The sequence below is a fragment of the Neofelis nebulosa genome, chromosome 1 (genome assembly GCF_028018385.1).
Source record: "Neofelis nebulosa isolate mNeoNeb1 chromosome 1, mNeoNeb1.pri, whole genome shotgun sequence".
NCBI lineage: Eukaryota > Metazoa > Chordata > Mammalia > Carnivora > Felidae > Neofelis > Neofelis nebulosa.
The window spans coordinates 89,957,920-89,983,362 of record NC_080782.1 but is presented as its reverse complement, the minus strand read 5'-3'; the positions used below and the strand labels follow the sequence as shown (position 1 = coordinate 89,983,362).

Below are 25,443 nucleotides of genomic sequence, written 5' to 3'. Positions count from 1 at the left end.
CCTAAAACCCATATCTGACTGCATCACTTTTGCACTTAAAAGCATTACCTTATTCTCTGTCATCTTTACCTTAGCAGAGCCTGAAATGATCCTCTCATCTGACTATTGTGTCCTTTACTAGTCATATCTCTTTTATGTTTATATTCTACTCTCCAGCTTGTCGATCTTCAAATGTGTAAAACTGTTTTTCACCTTTGTCTAAGCTACTTTCTAGGTCAGAATACCACTGCATTATGTTTGGTTAATTCCTATTCTTAATGACTTAACTCACTTATCACTTCCCAAGAAGTCTTCCTTTATCTTCTCCCTCACATGTTCCATAGAGATGGTGCCCTCCTCTTTTATTCCAAAAATGCCCTCTGTGCATTTCTATCACTGCACTTTATTCTATTTTTGACATTGTTTTTGTAGTTATACAGTATTTGTGTCGCTTTTTCTTATTGGAATGGGAACTTGGTAAGAACAGGGACTCCTCTTTCTATCATTGGTGTAAACCATGTGTTTGAAATATGTACATTTTACATATAGGTAATAAATGTCTGAATGAGGAAACTCAGATCTACTTCACAAAATCATTATTGCCGATTTGTTCTCTAAACCCCGTTTGGTGCTCCTCACTTTGAATTCCCTTGTTTTTCTTTATTCTTGCTATAAAAATATAGGAATAGCCTTTGAGGGTATCTACTCATCTCTCCCCCAGAATATAAAAACCCTGTTCTAGCATTTGTAGGAAATGGCCATTTAGATTATACTTGAATGCAGTATGGACCCTTACTACCTTTTAAGGAAGCCTGGATTGCTCCAGTTGTGTACTTGCTGTATGGTATTCATAATTTGCATTGAGTTAATGAGTTAATGGTGGGAATAATGTTAAAGAGGGAATTTAAAAGTTTAACATTTCATTCATGTGAAAAGGTAAATATGCAGTTATTTTTTGATAAGTAATAGTATGGGTAATTTAAAAGAATGTTAACAGCTTCTAAATCTGTAACACTGGGCTTTAGAGCACTTACATGTTTTAGACTTGTAGTATTTTTATTTTCCAGCTTTTTTGGGGTATATATCTTTTTTATTGAAATAACACTATACTTATTCATGTATATAATTAGCATGCTCAGAAGTAATTTTTAATGTGCCTTTCCAGAATGTATTAAATACAGCACAGTGTTCTGAACACATTCATTCAGTGAAACAACACTGAATTTATTAACATACATAATATACAATGAGCTTTTTTTTTATGTAGAGAAATTTCTAATTTTTATTAAAGAAATTTTTAGTTGGAGTATAATTAAATCCAATGGTAAATTTGTTTCAGGTGTACAATATAAATAATTATTGAACGGTTCTATATATTACTCAGTGTTCATTGGGATAAGTGTACTTTTAATCCCCCCTATCTGTTTCCCCCATCCCCATGCCTTCCTCCCTCTGGCAACCACCAGTTTGTTCTTTGTATTTAAGAGTGAAGAGTGTTTTTAGTTTATCTTTGTTTGTTCATTTTGTTTCTTAAATTCTACACATGAGTTGAATCGTATAGTATTTGTCTTTCTCCGTCTGACTGACTTCCATCCATGTTGATACAGATGGCAAAAATCTCTTTCTTTTTTATGGCTAATATTCCATTGTATGTATATACCACATTTTTATCCATTCATCTATCCTTGGGCACTTGGGTTGCTTCCATATTTTGGCTACTGTAAATTACATGACATTAACCATAGGAGTGGATATATCTGTCTTCTTTGGAAAGATGTCTCCTCAGGTTCTCTGCCCTTCCCCCCCCCTGCTTTTTTTTTTTTTTTTTTTTTTATTGAGAAACAGAGAATGAGACTGAGAGTATGAGCAGGGGAGGGGCAGAGAGAGAGGGAAAGAGAGACTCTTAAGCTGGGCATGGAGCCTGACTCAGGGCTCCATCTCATGACCCTGAGATCATGACTTGAGCCAAAATTGAGAGTCCGTTCCTTAGCCGACTGAAGCATCCAGGTGCCTCTCTGCCCATTTTTTTAATTGAAATATTTATTTTTCTAGAGTTGAGGTTTAGAAGTTGTTTATATATTTTGGATATTAACCCCTTATCAGATACATCATTTGCAAATTCCGTAGGTTTTCACTGTGCAGAAACTTTTAATTTTGATGTAGTCTCAATAGTTTACTTTTGCTTTTGCTTCCTTTGCCTGAGGAGACCTATCTAGAAAAATATTTCTATGGCTGATGTCAAAGAAATTACTGCCTGTGTTTTCTTTAAGGAGGTTTATGTTTTCAGGTCCCCCTTTATGTCTCTAATCCATTTGGAGTTCATTTTTGTGTATGGTATAAGAGAGTAACCCAGTTTTCATTCTTTTGCATGTACGTGTCCAGTTTTTTCAACACCATTTATTGAAGAGACTTGTTTTTCTCCCCCAGCATATATTGTTGACTCCTTTGCCCTAGATTAATTGACCACATAATTGTGAGTTTATTTCTGGGCTCTCTTTTCTGTTCCATCGATCTATTGGGTCTGGGGTTTTTTTTGTTTGTTTGTTTTTTGTGTACTGTTTTTTTGCCAGTACCATACTGTTTTGATTACTACAGCTTTGTAGTATATCTTTATATCTGGGATGTGATACCTCCAGTTTTGTTCTTCTTTTTCAAGATGGCTTTGGCTCTTGGGGGTCTTTTGTGGTTCCATGCAAATTTTAAGATTATTTGTTATAGTTTTGTGAAAAATGCTATTGGTATTTTGATATGGATTGCCTTGGATCTATAGTTTGCTTTGGATAGTATGGACATTTTAACAGTGTTCTTCCAAGTCATGAGTATGGAATATCTTTCCATTTGTTTGTGTCATCTTCAGTTTATCAGTGTTTTATAGTTTTTAGGGTACAGGTCTTTCATTTCCTTTAAGTTTATTCCTAAGTATTTTATTATTTCAGGTGCAGTTGTAAATGGGATTTTCTTTTTTTTTTTTTTAATATGAAATTTATTGTCAAATTGGTTTCCATACATCACCCAGTGCTCATTCCAACATATGCCCTCCTCAGTGCCCATCACCCACTTTCTCCTCCCTTCCATCCCCCCCATCAACCCTCAGTTTATTCTCAGTTTTTAAGAGTTGCTTATGGTTTGCCTCCCTCCCTCTCTTTTTTCTCCCCTTCCCCTCCCCCATGGTCTTCTGTTAAGTTTCTCAGGATCCGCATAAGAGTGAAAACATATGGTATCTTTCTCTGTATGGCTTATTTCACTTAGCATAACACTCTCCAGTTCCATCCACATTGTTACAAAAGGCCATATTTTGTTCTTTCTCCTTGCCAAGTAGTATTCCGTTGTATATATAAACCACAATTTCTTTATCCATTCATCAGTTGATGGACATTTAGGCTCTTTCCATCATTTGGCTATTGTTGAAAGTGCTGCTATAAACATTGGGGTACAAGTGCCCCTATGCATCAGTACTCCTGTATCCCTTGGGTAAATTCCTAGCAGTGCTATTGCTGGGTCATAGGGTAGATCTATTTTTAATTTTTTAAAATTTTTTTTTTTTTTCAACGTTTTTTATTTATTTTTGGGACAGAGAGAGAGAGCATGAACGGGGGAGGGGCAGAGAGAGAGGGAGACACAGAATCGGAAACAGGCTCCAGGCTCCGAGCCATCAGCCCAGAGCCTGACGCGGGGCTCGAACTCACGGACCGCGAGATCGTGACCTGGCTGAAGTCGGATGCTTAACCGACTGCGCCACCCAGGCGCCCCCTATTTTTAATTTTTTGAGGAATCTCCACACTGTTTTCCAGAGCAGCTTCACCATTTTGCAGGGTTATTCGTATACAGTATCATGTCATCTGCAAATCGTGAAAGTTTTAATTCTTCTTTACCCGTTTGATGCCTTTTACTTCTTTTTCTTGTCTGATTGCTTCAACTAAGACTTACAGTAGTCTGTCGAATTAAATTGGTGAGAGAGGACGTTGTCTTGTTCCCGAATTTAAGGGAAAAGCTCTTAGTTTTTCATCAATAAGTATGATGTTACCTGTGGGTTTTTCATATATGGCCTTTGTTATGTTGAAGTATGTTCCCTCTTAAACCTAGTTTGTTGAGAGTTTTTATCAAGAATGGATGTTGTACTCTGTGAAATGCTTTTTTCTGCATTTGTTGAGATGATCATATGGTTTTTATCATTTCTTTTGTTAATGTGATGTATCACGTTGATGGATTTGCAAATATTGAACCACACTTGCATCCCTGGAATAAATCCTGCTTGATTGTGGTGAATCATTTTTTTTTTAATGTGTTGAATTCGGTTTGCTAGTATTTTGTTGAGGATTTTTACATCTGTTATTCAGATTTTTTTTTTTTTTTTTGTAGTGTCTTCGTCTGGTTTTGGTATCAGAGTAATTAATGTTGGTTTTGAAGAATGAATTTGGAAGTTTTTCTTCCTCTTCTATTTTTTGCAATAGTTTGAGAACAATAGGTATTAACTTTTCTTTAAATGTTTGGTAAATAGATGGCACTTGTGAAAGTCATCTGTGAAGTCATCTGGTCCTGGACTTTTGTTTTTTGGGAATTTTTGCTTATTGAGTTTATCTCATTGCTATTAACCAATCTATTCAAATTTTCTGTTTCTTCATGATTCAGTTTTGGAATAATATTTGTTTCCAGGAGTTTATTCATTTCTTCTAGATTGTCCAGTTTATTTTACAGTGTTTTGTATTTATGTGATGTTGGTTGTTACTTCTCATCCTTCATTTCTGATTATATTTCCTTCAGTTCTCTTTTTCTCCTTTATGAGTCTTTCTAAAGGTTTAATATAATTTGCATATATTTTCTAAGAACCAGCTCTTGGTTTCATTGATCTTTTTCTGTTGCTTGTTTGTTTTGTTTTTGTTTCTGTTTCTTTTATTTCTACTCGAATCTTTATTATTTCCTTCTTTATTTTGACTTTGGGCCTTGTTCTTCTTTGCTAGCTCCTTTAGGTGTTAGGGTTAGATGGTTTATTTGAGATTTTTCTTATTTCTTGAAGTAGGCCTGTATTGTTATAAAGTTCCCTCTTAGAACATTTTTTGCTGCATCCCAAAGATTTTGGACTGTTTTGATTTTCATTTGTCTCATGTATTTTTTGATTTCCTCTTTGATTTCTTGGTTGACCCATTCATTGTTCAGTGTAGCATGTTATTTAGTCTATATGTATTTATGTTCTTTGGAGATTTTTTTCTCATGATTGATTTCTAGTTTCATAACATTGTGGAAAGAAAAGATGCATGATATGATTTCAGTCTTTTTGCATTTCATTCTTTTTGAATGTCTTGAATTTTTTTTGTGGGCTAATGTGATTTACCCTGGGAAGTGTTATGCAATGTCCTGTATATATCTGTTAGGTCCATCCAGTCTAATGTCCAATGTGTCATTCAAAACCACTCTTTTCTTGTTGGTTTTCTGTCTGGATGATCTATCCACTGATATAAGTGGGATGTTTAAGTCTTCTACTGTTACTGTATTACTGTCAGTTTCTTCCTTTATGTCTTAATAGAGTTAATAGCACTATGTATTTAGGTGCCTCCATGTTGGGTCCATAGATATTTATGAGTGTTATATCCTCTTATTAGATCATTCCTTTTATTATTTTATTATGTCCTTCTTTGTCTCTTGTTCACAGTCTTTGTTTTAATAGTCTATTTTGTCTGATAAAAGTATTGCTACCCCAGCGTTCTTTTCACTTCCATTTGCCTGGTAAATGTTTTTCATCCCTTCACTTTCAGTCTGCATGTGTCTTTAGGTCTGAAATGAGTCTCTTGTAGGCAGCATTTAGATGGTTCTTGATTTTTTTTGTTTTAGCCTTCTAGTATTTTTACTTTCCAATTTGTTTTTTAAGCTACTGTCAAAAATAATAGTAGATTCTAAGAATTAATGACAAAGTAATAGAGGTATGATCTAGGGTTGTCAGCTTGGCATTAACAGGTGCTAATCAACAAGATAGATAATAGATCTTCAGGTAAATGAAAGGAGATTTTAAGAAATTTAATTACTAATAATTTTTAAAACCAGATGTGTCATTTTATTTTAAGGTAAAATTTAAATACTTTAGTTATATGCAGTGGATCTTGACTATAATGCCATTTATAATAATTTCTAAATGCTTATTTTAAGTACACAGAAACTAAAATACTCTAGCCATCTAATTTGTTATGCTGTCAGCTCAAACAGAATTAGGAATGCTAAGACATTCTTTTACTTCAGTTCTTGATGCTGGTATCCAGTCTTTGTCATGGCTCAGTCTTATTTTCTGACTTTAAGGAAAGTATTAACCAGTCAGGTCTATTTTCTTTTGAGAGAGAACCTATCACCTATTGTAGGGGAAGTTCATTTTGAGAGTAATGTGAGGAAAATTCACTATTTTTTTTTATGGATAAATCTGTAGTGGGCTCTACCTGTACCATCCCTCCTAATACAAAGAAAAGAGAACACTAGCTATGATGTAAGCATATAACAGTTTGTCATTATCAGAATTAAAATCATGGCTGTTTTTGTATTGTTAACTAATAAGGAAATTATAGTTCATACTAGTCCCTGATTTTTCTATATTTTGTTGAAAGTATGTGTGTTTAACAAAGTGTAGTAACATAAATGTAGAAGGAATAAGATAATTTGATCAGTTGTATTTGTATTTATTTCATTATTGCACCTTGAATTAAACTTGTGTTTAATTTTGATTGTGTAACAGCAAAAAGGACTTTAGATTCACATATTTAATTTGTTCTTCTTTTAAGATGGTTCCATGGGAAAATTTCCAAACAAGAAGCTTATAACTTATTAATGACAGGTAATTGTATATTCACTTGCCTTTTCTAATATCTTTATTAAAAAAGTAAAAGAGAAAACCAACAATTTATCATCTGTTTTGCCTTTAGCACTAATTTGATATTTATACGTACTGTAATTTCTTGCCCACCACAGAGAAACTAGTGTACTTGTTATCTGGTGTTTTTTAGTTGAATACATATATGCAGTATAAAATTCAGTGACGTGTTTCTTTCTGTCTGAGTTCCCAATTTCTTCACTAGAAGCAGCACCAGATGAGAGGTTTTTTTTTTTGTATTTTTGTAAGTTTTCAGTGTCTGTATGTATCTCCCTTCCTCACTTCTGCATGCACCCCTAAACATACCCCCTCCACACACATTCACAGGAATGTGCAACACACTTTTTTCATGTTAGAATATATTTTGGGTGATCATTGCATATCTGCTTATATAAGTTTTCATTATTCTTTTGAATGGCCATAAGCTTCTGTTAGATAATTATGGTTTTTGTATATCTATAGAGGAATATTGTGTAGTTTTTATTTTTTTGCTCTAGCAGATGTTCTTGCATTTATCTTTGTGCACTTGTGGAATTACAGAACTGTGCCTTATTTAAAATATATTAATTTCAACCTTTCCTAAAACTCTGGTTATAGAGGTATGTAAAGTAAAAATTGACTTATATTGTGGGTTTATCATTTAAATTAGAAACAATCCTGTCATTATTTATCCTAACATTTAATACCGAATTAATTTAACTACAAAATATCTCTTGAGTAAACCACACTTTATAAGGATTTGAGACCAGTTTAAGCCATAATCTACAGTTGAGAAATATTAGTTCTTTAAAAACAACCAGTGTTTGATAGTTTCTGTATATGGTGATTATTAAAGGTGTTATCTGAATTATTGTTTTGAATTACAGGAATTGCAGTTTAATATAATTAATTCTTTGCTCTTTTGAAAGAGTCAAGACAGTTTCAGAGGTGTTTGATTTTCTTGTGAGGATATAGGTTAAGCAGGTTAAAAATAAACATGATGATGCTGCATGGTAGTAATAGACACCAGACCCTCAACCAACATGACATGCTATCAGCCTTGAGAGTGGAACCAAAATATTTATTTTAATGAATTTACTGAATTTTGAATATAAGTTTATATTTTTGAACTTGCACCATCAAGGACTTGAAGCACTCATTCTTGTTTTAGGCATTTCAGCTTGAAAAGGAGCTAAACTTAATTTCTATACGTTACTTTTTATTTCCTTTGGGTCATGTGGTCTTTTAAGAATCTGGTGATATTTTCCCCTGAAAAGTGCACCTAAGCACTTGCATGCATAGTTTGGATGAATTCCTATTCTTTGTATTGAACATGAAATTACTTGGTAGTAAGTGTCTTGGCTAGATGATTGGAGCTGTCGATAATTTACATGAAAATTACATCTCATATTCTAAGTGTTCATTGTGTTTTCCTAAAAGCAATCAAGTTCTGATGTTTCCTGTTTGATTAGTACTTAAGACAAAGAGAAAACTAAGCATTTTAGTTTTAAGAGTCACTGCCTATCAAAGATATCAAAAAGACTTCCCTAAAATTAGTGAGAAAATCTTAAAATATGATAATTTATTTCTATGTGACTTTTCAGGTTCTTACCTATTAAATGAAATGTAGTGTACATGTACTGATTTTGATGAGGTGTACACATATTTCATTTTTAATCAACCTTTATAAGCTTTGGCACTATTTTATTACAGTTGTTACTTTTTTTTTTTTTTTTAAATGTTTGTTTATTTTGGAGAGAATGAGTGGGGCAGGGGCAGAGAGAGGAAGAGAAAGAATCCCAAGGGGGCTCTGCACTGTCAACAGAGTGTGATGTGTGGCTTGATCTCAAGACTGTGAGATTGTGACCTGAGCTGAAATCAAGAGTCAGACACTTAACTAACTGAGCCACCTAGGTGCCCCTATAGTTAGTACTTTTTCATGTTTAATCAGAAGCATTGATTAAATAGAGTATTCCTAAACAAAATTTACTGTTTGTAATTTATTGACTATTCTTACTAAGAGGATTTACAGACAGTATGTGGCCATTTTACCCCATATTCTCTGCCCATGGTTAGATTATTCTTTCCAAGTTATGACAGGTATAGACATTATTAACCAGAAATCACTGCTGTAGACTTCTGTATTTTTATGTGTTACAGAAATGCAACATCATGGGCGGTTGTGACTCATAAACTAGAAAATACAAAAATGTGTTAAAATAGTCTTTATTATAAAGCAAGTTCCTGGTGAAAGTTTATGACTTTTGAATGTACTTTATAATTAGGATACTTAACATTTTTTTTTCTTTTTTATTTGATAATTAGGAAATAAAACTAACAGCTTCATTTTTACAGTTGGCCAAGTCTGCAGTTTTCTTGTGAGGCCTTCAGACAATACTCCTGGTGATTATTCACTTTACTTTCGGACCAATGAAAATATTCAGCGATTTAAAATATGTCCAACACCAAACAATCAGTTTATGATGGGAGGCCGATATTATAATAGGTAAGTTGTGAGAGATTTTAGTTATCTTTTACTTTTGGCAAAAATAGTTGAAATTTCAATAATGTAGTATATCGGATTCAAAATTGCATAAAAGTTTCTTCTTAAAATTTAAAATTATAAGGCCTTCATTATAATTTAGTAGTAGTCATGTCCAAGAATTCTTTAGACAGGGTCAAACATGAATATAAGTTAATAATTGATAATTTGTTTTCTTCTAAGATAATTTATGTTGTTGATTATGCACAAACTGTTTACAGAAAATTTGCTAAGTCCTTATATTGTCTGTAGGATAGCAAAACATCTGTTCTAAGAAAAAAAATATTTTACATTCTCTTATCAGTGAGACATTTTAATAGGAAAAAAGGTTCTTAAAGAGTAAACAGAGACTTGTTACAAATGTTAGTCATGTAATTGGTTTGTTCTCAAGTTGGTATTTCTTTGTTGTAATTATTGGATCCTACTTGTCATTTTTAAAATTCTAAGTCAACTTGTTGCTTATCCCAAAATTCAGAATGAACTTTAGCCACTTGATCAGAAAAATAAGTTAATAGAGAAACTGTATGATAGAATCTTAGCTTTTTAAATTTTTTTCTGTATATTAGAAAGTAATCTTTCATCCCCCCACCCCCCCCACCGAATGTAAAGAGTTTCCTATACTGATAACTCTAGAGTGGCATTATCTTCCTCTTGGAAGCTTTCATAAACTAAAATGGTGCCATTTGCCTATGTTACTCCCTTAATACCACAGCAGTATTTTTCATTCTATTTAGAATTTCTCTTAATTCCAGCTTGACCTCTGAGTGTATAGAGATTCAGCAGGTGGTTCATCTTAGAAAACAATACAAACAAAAAACAAGTAGAACTTGCTTGCCTAGGAGGCCAGTGGACAGTGATAAGATATCAAATGGAAGATGTGAGTCTAGTAATTGGGATCCTTTTGCACACTTCTTATAGAAAAGCTGCTTGAGTGGCTTCTGTATTATAGTTCGATCTAGATACCCTCACTGAAAATCCACCTAGCTGCACTTTGAGCTCTATATAAAGGTCAGTTAATTTTTCCCATTGTCCAGTTTTCTAGGGATTTGGAATATATATACAACTCTAAGTTGAAAACATATTCTTAACTAAATTGATAAATGTCTGTCTGGAGACTAATTTTAAAGATAAAATAATTTACATAGATTTATTTTCAGGGAAGTTTGTTTACTGACTCAAACTTTGTTATTATGCACATTCCGCAAAGATGAAAATTCTTCCTGCATAATGGAGGATGTCTTTTTAATTGATAAAGAACTGAATGAAATAGGAAGAAAGAAGTATTTGAAGTATATTTCTTTCTAAATTATTACAAAATTATTAGTCTGCTTGCAAAATGATGAGTCAAGGGGCGCCTGGGTGGCTCAGTCAGTAAAGCCTCCGACTTTGGCTCAGGTCATGATCTCACAGTTTGTGAGTATGAGCCCCGCGTCGGGCTCTGTGCTGACAGCTCAGAGCCTGGAGCCTGTTTCAGATCCTGTGTCTCCCTCTTTCTGCCCCTCCCCCACTTGTACCTTGTCTTTCTCTCAAAAATAAACATAAAAAAAAAGCAAAATGATGGCTCAAAAATTTTTTAAGTAGATACTAATTTAGTGGTTGTGATCATTCCCCCAAATTTTCTTTTTAGTTTTATTTATTTGATAAAGTTCAGGAGTATTGTTGTTTCTAGTATTAATGTTAAAATTTTTTTTTTAACGAAAGCTAGAATTATGTAAATCTGATGCCTGAAAAAATGCAGTTTTACAGTTATTTTGGGAATAGATATTTCAGCATGGAAATATATTCCATTTCAACATTAGTGTCAATAATAAAGTAACTCTTGGAAGATACACGTTTGTGGGACACCTGGCTTGAGACTCAGTTGGAAGAATATGCGATTCTTTAAAAATTTTTTTTTTTAATGTTTATTTATTTTTGACAGAGACAGAGCATGAGCAGGGGAGGGGCAGAGAGGGAGGGAGACACACAATCTGAAGCAGGCTCCAGGCTGTGAGCTGTCAGCACAGAGCCTGACACGGGGCTTGAACTCACAGACCGTGAGATCATGACCTGAGCCAAAGTCGGATGCTCAACCGACTGAGCCACCCAGGTGCTCCACAGGGTATGTGATTCTTGATCTCAGGGTTGTTGAGTTCAAGCGCCACATTGGGTATAGATTACTAAAAAAAAAAAAAAAAATCTACATATCTATATCTCTCTCTATATATATATATAGATATAGATATATAGATATAGATATATATAAACAACAAAAAAGACACAACTTGGTGATTAGCAATGATTATTTAGATATGTAAATATAAAATGGGAATATCCATTAAATTTGTGTAACAGAGACATACTCTACTGTCTTCTCCCCATTAATTCTACATTAGCTTTTTGATAAAGAGATAACACTTAAGTCTGTTTCATTTAGAAACTGCTTTGTTGAAACATAACCTTAACAATCCTATATTAAAACTTTTAGAAAAGCAGGAGAGTCATTTAACAGCAAATAAAATTCAGCAAACATTTATTAACTGATTTTCTTTGTGAAATGTATTGTACAGCTCCTGTGCATATTCATTAAAGAGAAAAGTCTGTGAAGTACAGGTCTATGAGAAAAGATGGTAGGCTGACTGATGAGTTCTGAGATGTAAACATGGACATAGGAGAGTCAGTGGAAAGAGGGTAGTTGAGATGGTGATGAGAAGGAAGAGGGAGGTAGGATTTTGGTCAGACCTTAAAGATTACTAACATTTATCTAAGAAGAGAGAGAGACACATTTATTAATTTATTTATTAAGAAAATTACTAAAATGCAAGTATAAGACATAGTAGTATCTCTAGAAACTCACATTTATTTTACAAATCACCTTATAGTGAACATGTTTTAGTTTTCTGAGATGTAAATGTATCTGATTTCATGTCTAAAACCTTTATGGAATGTCTAGGAAATTGTGGTTTGTTGTGTCTCCCTTGATTGTTATTTTAGGTATATCTGGGAAGAATATGAACTAAAGTAATTTAAAGAAATCTTGAAAATCCAACTCATTGGTAAAAACATATCTGGTTGTCACACACTTTTAAATTTATTCTTGGGCAGTCTAAAGTGTACTCCATAGCAGTGTCCTGTTCTTTGAGCTCATGGACAAGAATTGTATAGTGACACTGACATGATCCACAGGATCAACTGCATTTTACACTTAGAAACCTTTTAATATTTGCTATTTCTCATAAATTTGATGCTTTTTGCTTCGAACCACATCGTCATCTCTGTAACGGTATCTGTCTTCACATGTTTTCTTTTCTGATTTTCTTTTTCTTTTAACATTTTTGGATTTATATGTGGTATTACATATTTTCTTTAAAAGCTTGTAACCATCCTTGTCTTTTTAATGTTAATACATTTTTATGTGTCTCATTTTGCACCTCTCTCTTCGTTGTATAAAATGCTGCATCTGGTATTTAGTTCATATACACTCATAATTGTTTTTTTTTATTAATCTTTTCAAGTCTTCTCTTTTGCTGTTTTTAACATTATATGTGGTTTAAATTAATTTTGTAGTATAGTAAAGTTATTTTATCTTTGGAGATCTATATATGTATATATACATGTGTATCTTTGTGTGTGTGTGTGTGTGTGTGTGTGTGTGTGTGTATACATATGTCTCTAAAGATAAAATGTATCTTCCAATTCTGTTAGTAGGGAAAACTGTGGAAAAAATCAAGTGGAAGGTTAAACAAGATCTGTTTTGAGAAATGTTTGCTAGCTGTCCCCAAAGTACCCATTCCTCCAGTATATTAAAGAATAGTTTAAAAGTGTAGGATTTAAGTATTCAGGGCAATAAAAGGGCCTACTGATTATACAGAACACTTCTATATTGAGAAAACTCATTATACCATGCTAAAATCTGTGTTAAAATACATTATATAATGTCATTTTATTTTCAGCTTTATTGGTAAAATTTCCCAAATAGTAGGAATATTTTGTAGCATTGTTTATAAAAATTATGAGTAAGCCTTTCCTGTTGTAGCAATAATCCCACATGTAAAATCAGCTCCTACTCTTTTGTTTGTTTCTGCTTTTACCTGCTGTGAATATGTTTTTTGATCTAACTTCATCTGATTGTTATAAAAGCAGAATGTAAGTGTTTTGAGTATAAAAATTCTTAAAATTTACTTGAAGTCAGTACTTTATCAGTTTTCTCAATTGCTCTTTTAAAAGTAATGCTCTTTTAAAAAAATGGTAGACTTTTATTCTTTCCTAACTTGTAGTGACTTCTTGAGTATATGTATGCAACATTGGAATCTCTGATTCAGGTTTTTCTGACCTGTAAACCAATTCTTGATTTTCTAAAATAATGTGACTATTATAATCATATTTACTATTAATGTATTTGGGTTATATGCTTGGGAAAAACGCAAATGGATAATCCTTGCTAATAGGGTTTTTGTGTATTTTCAAGATGTGTATTTTTTATAAGACAGATTATGTCATTATTAGTTATTTTTATTTTTAACAGCATTGGGGACATCATAGATCACTATCGAAAAGAACAAATTGTTGAAGGGTATTATCTTAAGGAACCTGTACCAATGCAGGTCAGTGTTGTTTTTCTTTTTGCAATAATAAGCATTTTATTTTAAAATGCATTTTTGGTAGTATGTTTTATGCACACATTCACGCATTTAAAATTGGATAAAATTTAAAACTGCCATTATTCTGATTGTTTCAGAAAGTAAATTGTAAGAGAATCACTTAGTTTTTATTTATGTTGGTTCTAGCCTTGGTGCCTTTTTGAGAATAGAAGGAGTGCTGGGGCAGAAGCCAAGTGTCAGTGGGTCAAGGAGTGAGTTTGTTGGAGGCAAAAGTGGAGGCAGCAAAGATAAATCACAGCTGGGCTTACCTAGGTGAGCTTGGTAAATAAAATAAAAATGATGTCTAGAAGAAGATACAGGGCTAAGAGAGGTTTAAACTTTTTATTTCATTGTTTATTTGCCTATAGGCTTACGGGGAGAGAGTTTCGAGCACATGTGTATACTCTGGGTAGAGCCACTAGTAAAGAGGAGAGTGGGTGAGATGTACTGGCAGTACCTGATGTACAAGGTCTTAGGGAAGGCAAGAGTGGTTCACATCCTCCACATAAGAAGAAAGATTGGTACTGAACAAGAGGGCCTGTTGAATATTAGCTGCTTAGTGCATAGGATGATTGCTTAGTCTGTTTATTTCTTACACTTCCTGGAGAGTGTTGGGGAAAGCTTGTGGCAGAGGTTAGGAACAGGTATTTCGAAAGAGTGATTAAGAATTTTCCTGTGTGGAAAATGGAGGCACTGATACTTTAAGGATATAAAGAAGGATTGTAAGAATTTTCAGTTACCCAAATAAACTTCCACAGTATTTGGTTGTGTCTCTAGCTTCTCAATTTTCCCTCCTCCTAACACGTTAGTTTCAGATGGCTGTACCTGCTAGTCATTACAGTTGCTGAGATGCGGTCATTATCTGATGCTTAATATTAATTCAAGAATCATCATCATCTTGTCACACTTAATATAGCTTCATTCCTCGTAGAATGCATGGTCCACGAGAGCAGGGATGTTGGGTTGTAGTCCCAGTGCCTAGAATAGTACCTGGCATGAGGTATTCAATCATTGTTACTGAATGAATGACTATGGTGCTCCCCAGTTGGAAGAGCACTCGCTTCACCCCCTCTGTATTATCACTGATGTCTCTTAATCTCATTGTGCTTGCTGCTGTCTTCATGTCAGCCCCTTCCTATAGGCCTGTGTAAACACTTCTAGTTGAAGATCCATCTCAAGTTTCACTTCCTTCTTGACACCTGCCTAATTACTGCAGTCAGCACTGATGTCCTGCTTTCTCTGGCAGTTCTGGCAGACATGGGCTGTTCATGTACTTAACGAACATTAACACTAACTTTTTTTGTTTGTTTATTTTAAATAACATAGTATGGTACATGTTTTCTAGAAGCACTGCTCAAGGTCTTTTTTTTTTTTTTTCAACGTTTTTTATTTATTTATTTTTTTATTTTTGGGACAGAGAGAGACAGAGCATGAATGGGGGAGGGGCAGAGAGAGAGGGAGACACAGAATCGGAAACAGGCTCCAGGCTCCGAGCCATCAGCCCAGAGCCTGACGCGGGGCTCGAACTCACGGACCGCGAGATCGTGACCTGGCTGAAGTCGGACGCTTAACCGACTGCGCCACCCAGGCGCCCCAAGGTCTTTTTGATTAGGGGTCAGAGGTGCCTTTACCTGCAGATGACAGATTCTGCCACTGCATCCCATTGCTATGTCCTGAATTCTGATTCACATTGGATGTGAGATTAATGATGGCTTTAATTTGTTTTAGAGGGCTACAGATTTTATTGTGTTGGCCTACAGAATAAGTCAGACTTTTCCCATCTTGAAATTGTGCTTAGGATTTATTGAATTTTTTTAGAAAAAATTACTTTTTAGAATAAAAAAAGCAATACATTTGGCATCTAGTCAAACATCTAGACATGTAGACATCAAATAAATTTAGAATAAATTTGACATCTAGTAAATGTTTGTACCTAAGTTATAAGGTTGTTTTAAGAAATTACTTCATGTATACAGTCTGCCTCACGCTTGAGTTGCTGTTTAATTACTGAACAAACCCCAAATTGTTGTCCTTTGCAAAAGTGCCAATTAATGCATCGGATACTTCAGAAACCAGTGCTAATTACAAGGCAGTTTGATTACTACATAACAATGATTAAATGCTATTTGAAGTCTATTTTGGGGGGCCCGGAGTAAAAGTAGGTTACTGTAGAAGTTTGGGAATCTTGATACTTAACTATGCTTCCCAGCAGGATTCTATAAGAGAACAGAAAGGGGAGTAATCTTTTATTATTGAAAAACTGATTAGCTCCCTCTCACTAAGGGGACTCTGCATACCCTCACCCAGAGTAAGATGCTGGAACAGAAAGAGTAGAATCCTAGCTAAGTCTGCTTACTTTGTGGAGCTAACACTTCTCAAGACAGACACTAGAAGAGAAGGAGCCTTTTGAGAGAATGCAGCCCACAAGAAAATAGCCAACATTTTTTAAGCACTGTTTTAGACACCGTTCTTAAATGTATTAATTTAATTTTTTCAACAACTTGATGACGTTGCTACCGTAAGACAGGGAAATTCAGACTGGAGAAGATAAGTAAATTATTTAGGGCGTCAAGTTATTCTTGACTCTTCTTTCTCTCCTATGCTTTGTATCCATACTGTCAGGAACATCATGCTGCCTCTGCCTTCCAAATAAATCTAGAACATGACCACCATCAGAATCTGACTTTCATCTCCCTGTTTCCACTTTCACCCCTTAACACTGAATAATTGTCAGAGGGATCCACTTAAATTGTGAGTCAGATCATTTCACTCTTCTCTTTAATATTTGCATATGTTCTACATTTCATTCAGAGTGAAAGCTAAAGTCCTTACAGTGGCCTGGCAGACTTTTAGATGGTCTGTCTTTGGTTCTCTGAACCTGTCTCTTTCTGTCATCCTTCTCTCTCACTTGTGTTTGTTTACTCATGCTGGCTTCTCTGCTATTTTTTAGAATATGCCACACTCTTTCCTGTATTAGGATCTTTACTTCAGCTGTTTACTCTGCCCACAAATGTTTTTTTAATCAAATATCCACTCGCCTCATTCTCTTATTTCTTTCAAGTTTTGCTCAGAAGTTAGCTTCACAGTGAGACTTGCCTACACACCTTATTTAATACTGCTACTCGCCCTTACCATTTAAAGCACTTAACAAAAGCACTTAACATTTATTAACTTACGCTTTGTTATGTTTATTATCTTTCCTCATTAGAATATAAGTTCTCTGAGGATAAGGATCTTTGGTTTGTTCACTGATGTATCTCAAAAACTAGAGCAGTACCTGGCACTCCACACACATTTATTGAATTAAATGTGATGGAGCATTTAAGACTTCTCCAGAAGTGTGTAGAGAGTAGGCCCTGAAGCTTTCCCTCTTGTCATCTAGTGTTTTATTGGAACTTGGAAAGTGAATTTGTGTTCTTGGTCATAGTGTCATCTAATTTATTAGAATCCTTTGGGAATTGTAAATTAGTATATCAGTCCCTGCCATAATACAATTTAGAAAAAACCTATAGAGATTGTCTGGAAGTCATATGTTTAAATCTTAATATTAGTTATACATTGTAAATAACTGACTACAACTATGCCCCGTTCCATAGCCAATACTAAATATTATCATTATTGAAATAAAAGACTGATAAGTACAGATCTATATAACCAGGAACGTAGTCATTACTCTTTATCATCTGGGTCCAATGTATCCTTTAAAATTTTTAATTCTGAAGTCATTTTATGAATAATTCTTAGAAGTAGGAATAAAGGTATAGTCCAAAAAAAGTTACTAGAAAATTCATTAAGAATTTAAACATAGCAAACTCGAATATTTTTCTGAATATCCTTGGTTATAAAGGCTTACATACTTGAAATAGGCAGCTAACTTAACCTACTGTCACGCATGGACCTGGATATTTCCATCTTGTAAATCCTAATTCCAGATTTCATATCTAATCAATTAGAGATGCAGTACATCTCTAATCAACTTTAGCCTATAATTACTCTGATTCTTCTTCCCACACTTTCACGGTCAGAATCTGATACTGATTCCAGATGTAAATATCTCTCTATGGGTTTTAGTTTGTGATTCTTGCTGGTTTGTCATGTACTTGAATGATCAAATGGAATATACTTTAAAAACTTTCGGATGGCTTATAGTTTTGTTGGTAGAATACAGTGTTCTCGACTCCATAAAGGTAAAATATTTTCCTGTTTAGATTTATAAACATCAATTACAATGATAAATATGGTGAGTTTAAAAAATTCTACAGTTACCTTTGGTTACAAAGTACCTTTTGTGTGCTTAAAATTACCTTAAGTAAATCTTGGTGCACAAACATAAACATTTAAAAAGCCCTTATTTCTTAAGATCAAAACAGAGCAATCTAGATTCTTGTCACAAAATATTGCATGATGACATCCTTCCTACTAAATGATTGACTAGATAAAAACATCGTATTTCCTTTTTTTCTCTTAGAAATGTATGATTTACTCAGTGTTTCTTGAGTTTGATAAAGTTCACCGAGGATACTATCATCTTCTCAAAAATCAATTTTATCATCACAGTAGATCCCAAAGTGCTGCTGCCTCTTGGCATTCATCTTAATCTTTCAATAATTGTCAGACATCTTCTCATGTCAGGTTTTCCTCTTTGCTAATATGAGCAGAATATTAGGAGTTCTGGGCCATGTTCAGTGTAAGCTAATATAAAGATAACTTAAGATGGTCTTACATACTTTTTTGAAAGATGCTGCAACACTTGGCAGCACAGTCAAAAGACAACAACAAAGGGTGAGGCAACAGAGATGATTGATTTCACTCTTGCATCATCCTCTAAGCCAAACGGTTGGCAAACTGTTTTGTAAAGGGCCAGATTATAAATATTTTAGGTTTTGCAGGCCACTCAGTCTCCATCTCAACTGCTGAACTATGCCTTTGTAGTGTGAAAGCAGCCACAGACAAAACATAAAGGAATGAGCGTGGCTATGTTTTGATAAAACTTCATGTCCAGAAACAGGCAGTGGGTTGGATTTGGCACAGGGGCCATGGTTTGCCAACCCCTACTCTTTAGCATACTTGGGAGTTAATTGCTGAATAATGATGAAATGGTTCATAAGATGATGAGATAGAATGTTTCAAGATATGGGAAGAATAAGATTTGTGAAAATCTCATATCTTAGATTTCTAAAAAGATCATATGGACCCCTAAGGTCTCTTAGAAAAAAAGTCATAAAATCTTAAGCCTAGCAAATATTAAGAAGTGCTCAACAAAGAAACTAAAAACTGAAATTGAGTCCAGTGGATCCCAGTGGTAATAGTGATGATTGATTTATTTTGGAAAGATCATTATAAAGACACTCTTTATATTCTTCCTGACATCAGAATTAATTTTGTTATTTGGGAGGATTTAGCAGTTAAGACACATGCATGCATTCCTATAAGTCAAAGAGTTATGTAAAACCATGAAATAAAAGTTACAAGGTTATGGGAAAGTGACGTTAGGGGTATAACACTCAAAAACTTCATCAGTAACACATACAGATGAGAACGTAATAAAATGTAACATAGTTTTTGTATGTGCTAAATGGTTCCAAGATATTTACTACAATAAATATGGCACTTTACCTTGAAAAAGACATGAGGTTTACTTGTGTAAGAGGCCATCAGAAGGGTTGTGAATATTGTAAAGTGGTAGGAGAACTATTTGAAATCAGATGGCGTAGTATCAGGTGTGGATAGATGGGTAAGGCATATAGCGCTTCACGAACTGAGGGCTGTTAGTACTTGAGGTGTGTTTTGTATACTCCCATGCATCTCACTTCAGCTGTGTGCAGTTTTCTGCATTCGCCTAGTGATTCTCGCAGATGTAACTGCATCAGCAACCATGAATTTGGTTCTGCTTAAATTGGTTCCTAACTTAGCAGTTCTGTTGGGATAAAGTCATGTTTTCAAAACAGTGTTATTTGCTGTAACACAACAAAACTGTATTTTTGAAAATTTCTTTGAAAAGCAAAGGATCTCTGAATATAGGTGTTAGTGTTATTTGAAATTTTAGCATTAAAACCTTTTGTAAATGTCTAGATAGACAAGCAGCCTGGCTTTTAATTAGTTATCAAGTAGGTTTTGCTTAATTTCCATCAAGAATTCATGAAGTAATTTTTAATATTTTTAAAACTTCAGGATCAAGAACAAGTACTCAGTGATACAGTAGATGGCAAGGAAATCTATAATACGATTCGTCGAAAAACAAAGGATGCCTTTTATAAAAATATTGTTAAAAAAGGTTATCTTCTGAAAAAGGGTAAGTGTTACCTTTAAGACTAAAGATTAAATTTCAGTATTTTACCATTAATATTTAGTAGAAACATTGTAAATATTGGGCATAAAAATTCCCATTGAGATTTGTATTTAATAAGTTGTTTTGACATGAATTATTATTTAGTAATTGACCATTGTTTAAAGCTTTTATGTAAGGATCCTTCAAAATGTAGAGTTTAGGTGTATTACGTCAACATGCCCCAGCAGAGTTTCATGAAACAGGCTTCCATATTTCCAAGTATATCTTTTAAATCTTAAAGTCAGTTCCAGTGCAAGGTGTTGGATTCTTTGCCCCCTCTCCACCCCATACTTCATTATTATTTTTCTTTTTTTTTTTTTTTTTTTTTTTAAATTTTTTTTTTTTCAACATTTTTAATTTATTTTTGGGACAGAGAGAGACAGAGCATGAACGGGGGAGGGGCAGAGAGAGAGGGAGACACAGAATCGGAAGCAGGCTCCAGGCTCCGAGCCATCAGCCCAGAGCCTGACGCGGGGCTCGAACTCACGGAGCGCGAGATCGTGACCTGGCTGAAGTCGGATGCTTAACCGACTGCGCCACCCAGGCGCCCCTTATTTTTCTTTTTTAAGAGAAACTTTTTTGATACTTGTCACACTCATTGTTTCCCTTTTTTTAAATTTTAAGTTTATTTAGTTATTTTGAGAGAGAGACAGAGCATAGGCACATGAGCTGGGGAGGGCAGAGAGAATCCCAAGCAGAGCCTGTCATGGGGCTCAAACTCATGACCCATGAGATCGTGATATGAGCAGAAATCAAGAGTCAGATGCTTAACCGACCGAGCCACCTAAGTGCCCCAAACACATTGACTGTTTTGATGTTTCTGTTTTATAGATTTGCCTCAATTTGACATAAAGAAATGTCACAGGGTTGGCTGTTAGGGGGTGTGGTAGAAGAGTTTTTTTTTTCTTACGACTAGAAAAAAATTAGACCTAAGCAAGAGTTTTAAAGATTTTATCTTAATGAAATCTCCAGAGATGTAGTTCAGGTAATTTTGTCATTTACAAGGCATTTTTCTACAGATAAATTGAGGCATTTTTTCATTTTATAAGGATTGGTGTGTTATTGAAGCTTTGGAATAAAAATGGAAACATGATTTTTATATTTAGCAATAATGATTTTTATGACTTAATATATATATCACTTAATAGTTTATTATTTGGCTAACGGGAAGCATTTTTTTTTTTAACAGGCAAAGGAAAACGGTGGAAAAATTTATATTTTATCTTAGAGGGCAGTGATGCCCAACTTATTTATTTTGAAAGTGAAAAACGAGCTACAAAACCAAAAGGATTAATAGATCTCAGTGTATGTTCTGTCTATGTTGTTCATGATAGTCTCTTTGGCAGGTAAGAAATTGGTTTCCTATTTCTTTTTAGAATTGTTTTAATAATAAAACAGGTGGATGTGTTCAGATCATTTTTCAAAACCTAGCCAACTGATTCTGTGAGTCCTAAAATCATCTTAAAATGTCAGATATACTTTGTAGGGTAATTTCTGTCTTCCTTATTTATTTTAGACTAACCTGTGCATGAAATTCTACTCTTGTATTACATAGAAATCTTTGGAATGACACTTCCTTTAGTAAAACATAACCTGCATAAGGCATGTTTCCTCCCTGCCCCATCACCAGTCTTTTGAGTGACTGACTTTGAGTCTTGTCCTCTTCCCTATTGTATCACATTCCCTCTGAACTCACTGCATCTGATAGTCCTAAATACACTCAGTTGTACTATTAGCTTGATAGGCCTGTTCCTAAAAAATGTGATATTAAGGAACAATTTTAATATAAAAATAATTGCTTCCTAGGAAACAGGAGAGTACTTCAGATTTGGAGTTGAAACATTTTTTTTTTACATTAATTTCAGAGCTTTTCAAAAAATAAATATAAATGTATAAGCTAAAGGTGTATCCTGGACATAAGGCAAATCCAGCTCTTGATTACGTCTAGTTTTTTGATTAGGAACCCTGGCCTTTCTTTACCTTTCCCCAACAGTATTACTAATAATCCATTCTGGAGCCTTTTTAGATACATGTATCATTTTCATTACTTACTGTTACTAATAAAACACAAAGCCGTTAAAACAAATGGTTTTTACAACTTTTTTCTGCTGGAGGATGGCATTTCTAGTAAGCAAGTCTAGTTTTATCCTATTTAAGTTGAGAAAAGTTCATGTAGAGCATATGGCTTTGTCATTTCTTCTTTCCAAACTGGGTTTAGGAATAGTGTTATTGTGTAATTTTAATTATAGACAAATTAATAATTAAAAATTTAGTCATTTTTTTAAAATGGTCAAGGTTTGAGAAATGCTGACTCGAACAGATAGTTTATCTTTACAACAGGGCTTTTTGGAGCCTTAGCCCAAGTGTTTCTGTTGTGAATCAGTCACTAACAGGGAAGTATAATATGAAGTATTTTCATGAATCCTTTGGACTTTGATAACTCCTCCCACTTTTTTTTTTTAATTCCTAATATTTCATAAAAACAGCTATTGCAAAAAAACAAACAATAATCTTTTGGGTAAGATAGGATTTCCTAAGATTCCCCCCCCCCACCCGCGCCCAACAGTATGGAATCTTGGCCTTCAGGTGTGGTTAGATCAGACTTCTGGCTCTTTTTCTGTTGAGCTTTCCCCTCTGCTTGCCTTTGTGTGTGCTGCATTCTTTGTCACAAAACATGGTAGCATAGTGGCATATGGTACCCAGACAAAGGAAAAGTAAGCATTCCCTCCAGTAATGATTGAAAATCCTGAGAATGCTCTATTGAGCCACCTCTCAATCAGTCTGGAGTGGGATTACCTTCATAAACAGAGTGCCCAAGTCCTGTTGCTGAAGATGATCACATCCAAATAGTGAGGCTGCTATGTATTCTCTGTGGGAGAGGGAAACACATGTTGGGGAGACAGTCACACTATTCACTACCAGTCACTGTTCCCTAATAGTGCTGTGAATAGTTCCCAGAGGGAAGAGATTTTGAGGACAAGCTTATTGAAATAAGTAATATGAAATAGCTGGCTCTTAAGTCGAATCTTAGAAGATGGGTATAAATTCATTTAGACAGTTAGATCAGAGCTTCCCAACTAGCGTGCTGCAAATTGGTTGAGATATTGGTGGTTGTAAAATGTTACCGTAATAAAAATATTAAATGTTTTGTATCTCAAAATCTATACAACTTGAAATTATGACTTCTTTTATAAACTGTTTTAACTTACTATTTTATTTTGGCAAAAGAACTGGCACATAACACTTGTGGACCGAAAAGCTCTCTGCAGTGGCACACACTTGGATACTTTCCTCTGAGTTTTTTCTTAAATCACCCATTTACTCTGAATGTTATTTTATTCGTTTTTTTCTTAATTTTTTTAACATTTATTCATTTTTGAGACAGACAGAGCATGAGGTGGGGAGAGGCAGAGAGAGAGAGAGAGGAGGAGACAGAATCTGAAGCAGGCTCCAGAATCTGAACTGTTAGCACAGAGCCCGACGTGGGGCTCGAACTCACGGACCACGAGATCATGACCTGAGCCACCCAGGCGCCCCTTATTTTATTCGTTTTGTTGTTGTTGTTGATCATCATTGAAGTTACTTTTTGTGTCAGTGGTAAGACTTAGTTTCATTTTGTATTTTACATTTACACTTTTTTTCTGTTAACACAGAAGTTAACCTTGCATTTACTGTAAAATATATAAGGGAGTTTTAAAAAAAATAACGAGATTTTTTTTCATTGTTCTTTATGATTGGCTTTAATGTATAGACAGTTATTTTCCCACCATAAAGGGCATTTTGGTGATTACAGCTGGAAAGTCATTAAATTCACAAGATAAAAACAGTAGCCTTAATTTTAAAAAATGCAGCCTATTTATTAGGCCTCTTAAGAAATGTATTGGGGTCAGAGGCGCCTGGGTGGCTCATTTGGTTAAGTGTCCCACTCATTTTCAGCTCAGGTCATGATCTCACAGTTCATGAGTTCCAGCCCCACATCAGGCTTTGTGCTGACAGCACGGAGCCTACTTGGGATTCTCTCTCTCTCTCTCTCTCTCTCTCTCTCTCTCTCTCTCTGCCCCTCCTCCACTTGTGTGCATGCTGTCTCTCTCTCTCTCTCTCAAAATAAATAAACTTTAAAAAATGTATTGGGATAACTAAAGCCAATACAGCTTCTCATCCTCAGCCTAAATATTTTGCATTTACTACTAAATAAAAGCTTCCCCCCCCCCCATTTCCCCTCCCAATCCCCTCCCCTCCATAGATCTGTTCCTATGGTAACATTTTATTTGGGAAGTTTTCTGGGAACTCTTGCAATTAATAGCTAAAGCTAAAGCCAGAATGCTTCACACAGAGTTGGAGTATTTGCTTGTTGAATCAGTGTGCATGGAAATTGGCAATTTTATGTTTGAAGCCAAAAAGCAAAAGAACTAGAAGAGATACCATTTTCAAATAGTATTTGATTGTGTTCAGATAGTATTATCAGTAAATGCATTGGTGGGTGTATCAAATGATAGAGGCTGTATACAGATCCAGAGGTGACATTTTCGCTACACACTGATGAATCTGCAAACATTAGAGAATACTTGGAAGTACATTGTTGGCTACTCAAAGGATTACCAAAGAAATTGCTGAGGATAAAGTATATAAAACAGTAAATTATATCTTCTGCAAGAAGATCTTGCAGAAATAGTATTTAAGTTTATGATCAGTGATGAAGCTTCATGATAGGAACATTTAAAGATTTTTACATCAAAAACTCATTCTGGAAAATAAGCAATACAGAGAGGCTCTTATAGTAAAAGTCTGTCTTTGGACCTGAATTCCACGCTAAATATTATAAAATGGAGTCATATAAAATCCAAGCTGCTTCAGCTGCACATGTTTTCAGCTTTATGGGAGGAAAGAGGATCAGAATACCACTCTGCTGTTTGAGACCAGAGTCTGTAAGTCATCCAGAAGAAGAGTTTTACTGACGTGTTATGATCTATAAGAAAAATCTTCTTGGTGAATGATTCCCACTTTACAGATTAGTTGAAGAATGAATAAACTTCCTCAAAATTAGAAGTAGAACACAAAAGTATATTAATATGTTCTGATAGGTTATGGATTCAAAGCAGAAATTCAACTTTGGAAAAATGAGGTTAAAAATGACTCCCTATTGATATGT

At 34.5% G+C, this 25,443-nt stretch overlaps 1 protein-coding gene across 2 annotated transcripts in view; it reads left to right on the top strand.

Annotated features, from left to right (window-relative positions):
* The window catches only part of RASA1 (RAS p21 protein activator 1), a 115,357-nt gene that overhangs the window by 64,998 nt on the left and 24,916 nt on the right, over positions 1 to 25,443 (top strand). For both annotated transcript variants that reach the window (XM_058727674.1, XM_058727667.1), the window contains exons 7-11: positions 6,738 to 6,790; positions 9,161 to 9,311; positions 13,852 to 13,930; positions 20,138 to 20,258; positions 21,484 to 21,640. In XM_058727674.1, coding sequence (XP_058583657.1) covers positions 6,738 to 6,790; positions 9,161 to 9,311; positions 13,852 to 13,930; positions 20,138 to 20,258; positions 21,484 to 21,640 — 561 coding nt within the window. The remainder of the gene's footprint in view (positions 1 to 6,737; positions 6,791 to 9,160; positions 9,312 to 13,851; positions 13,931 to 20,137; positions 20,259 to 21,483; positions 21,641 to 25,443) is intronic.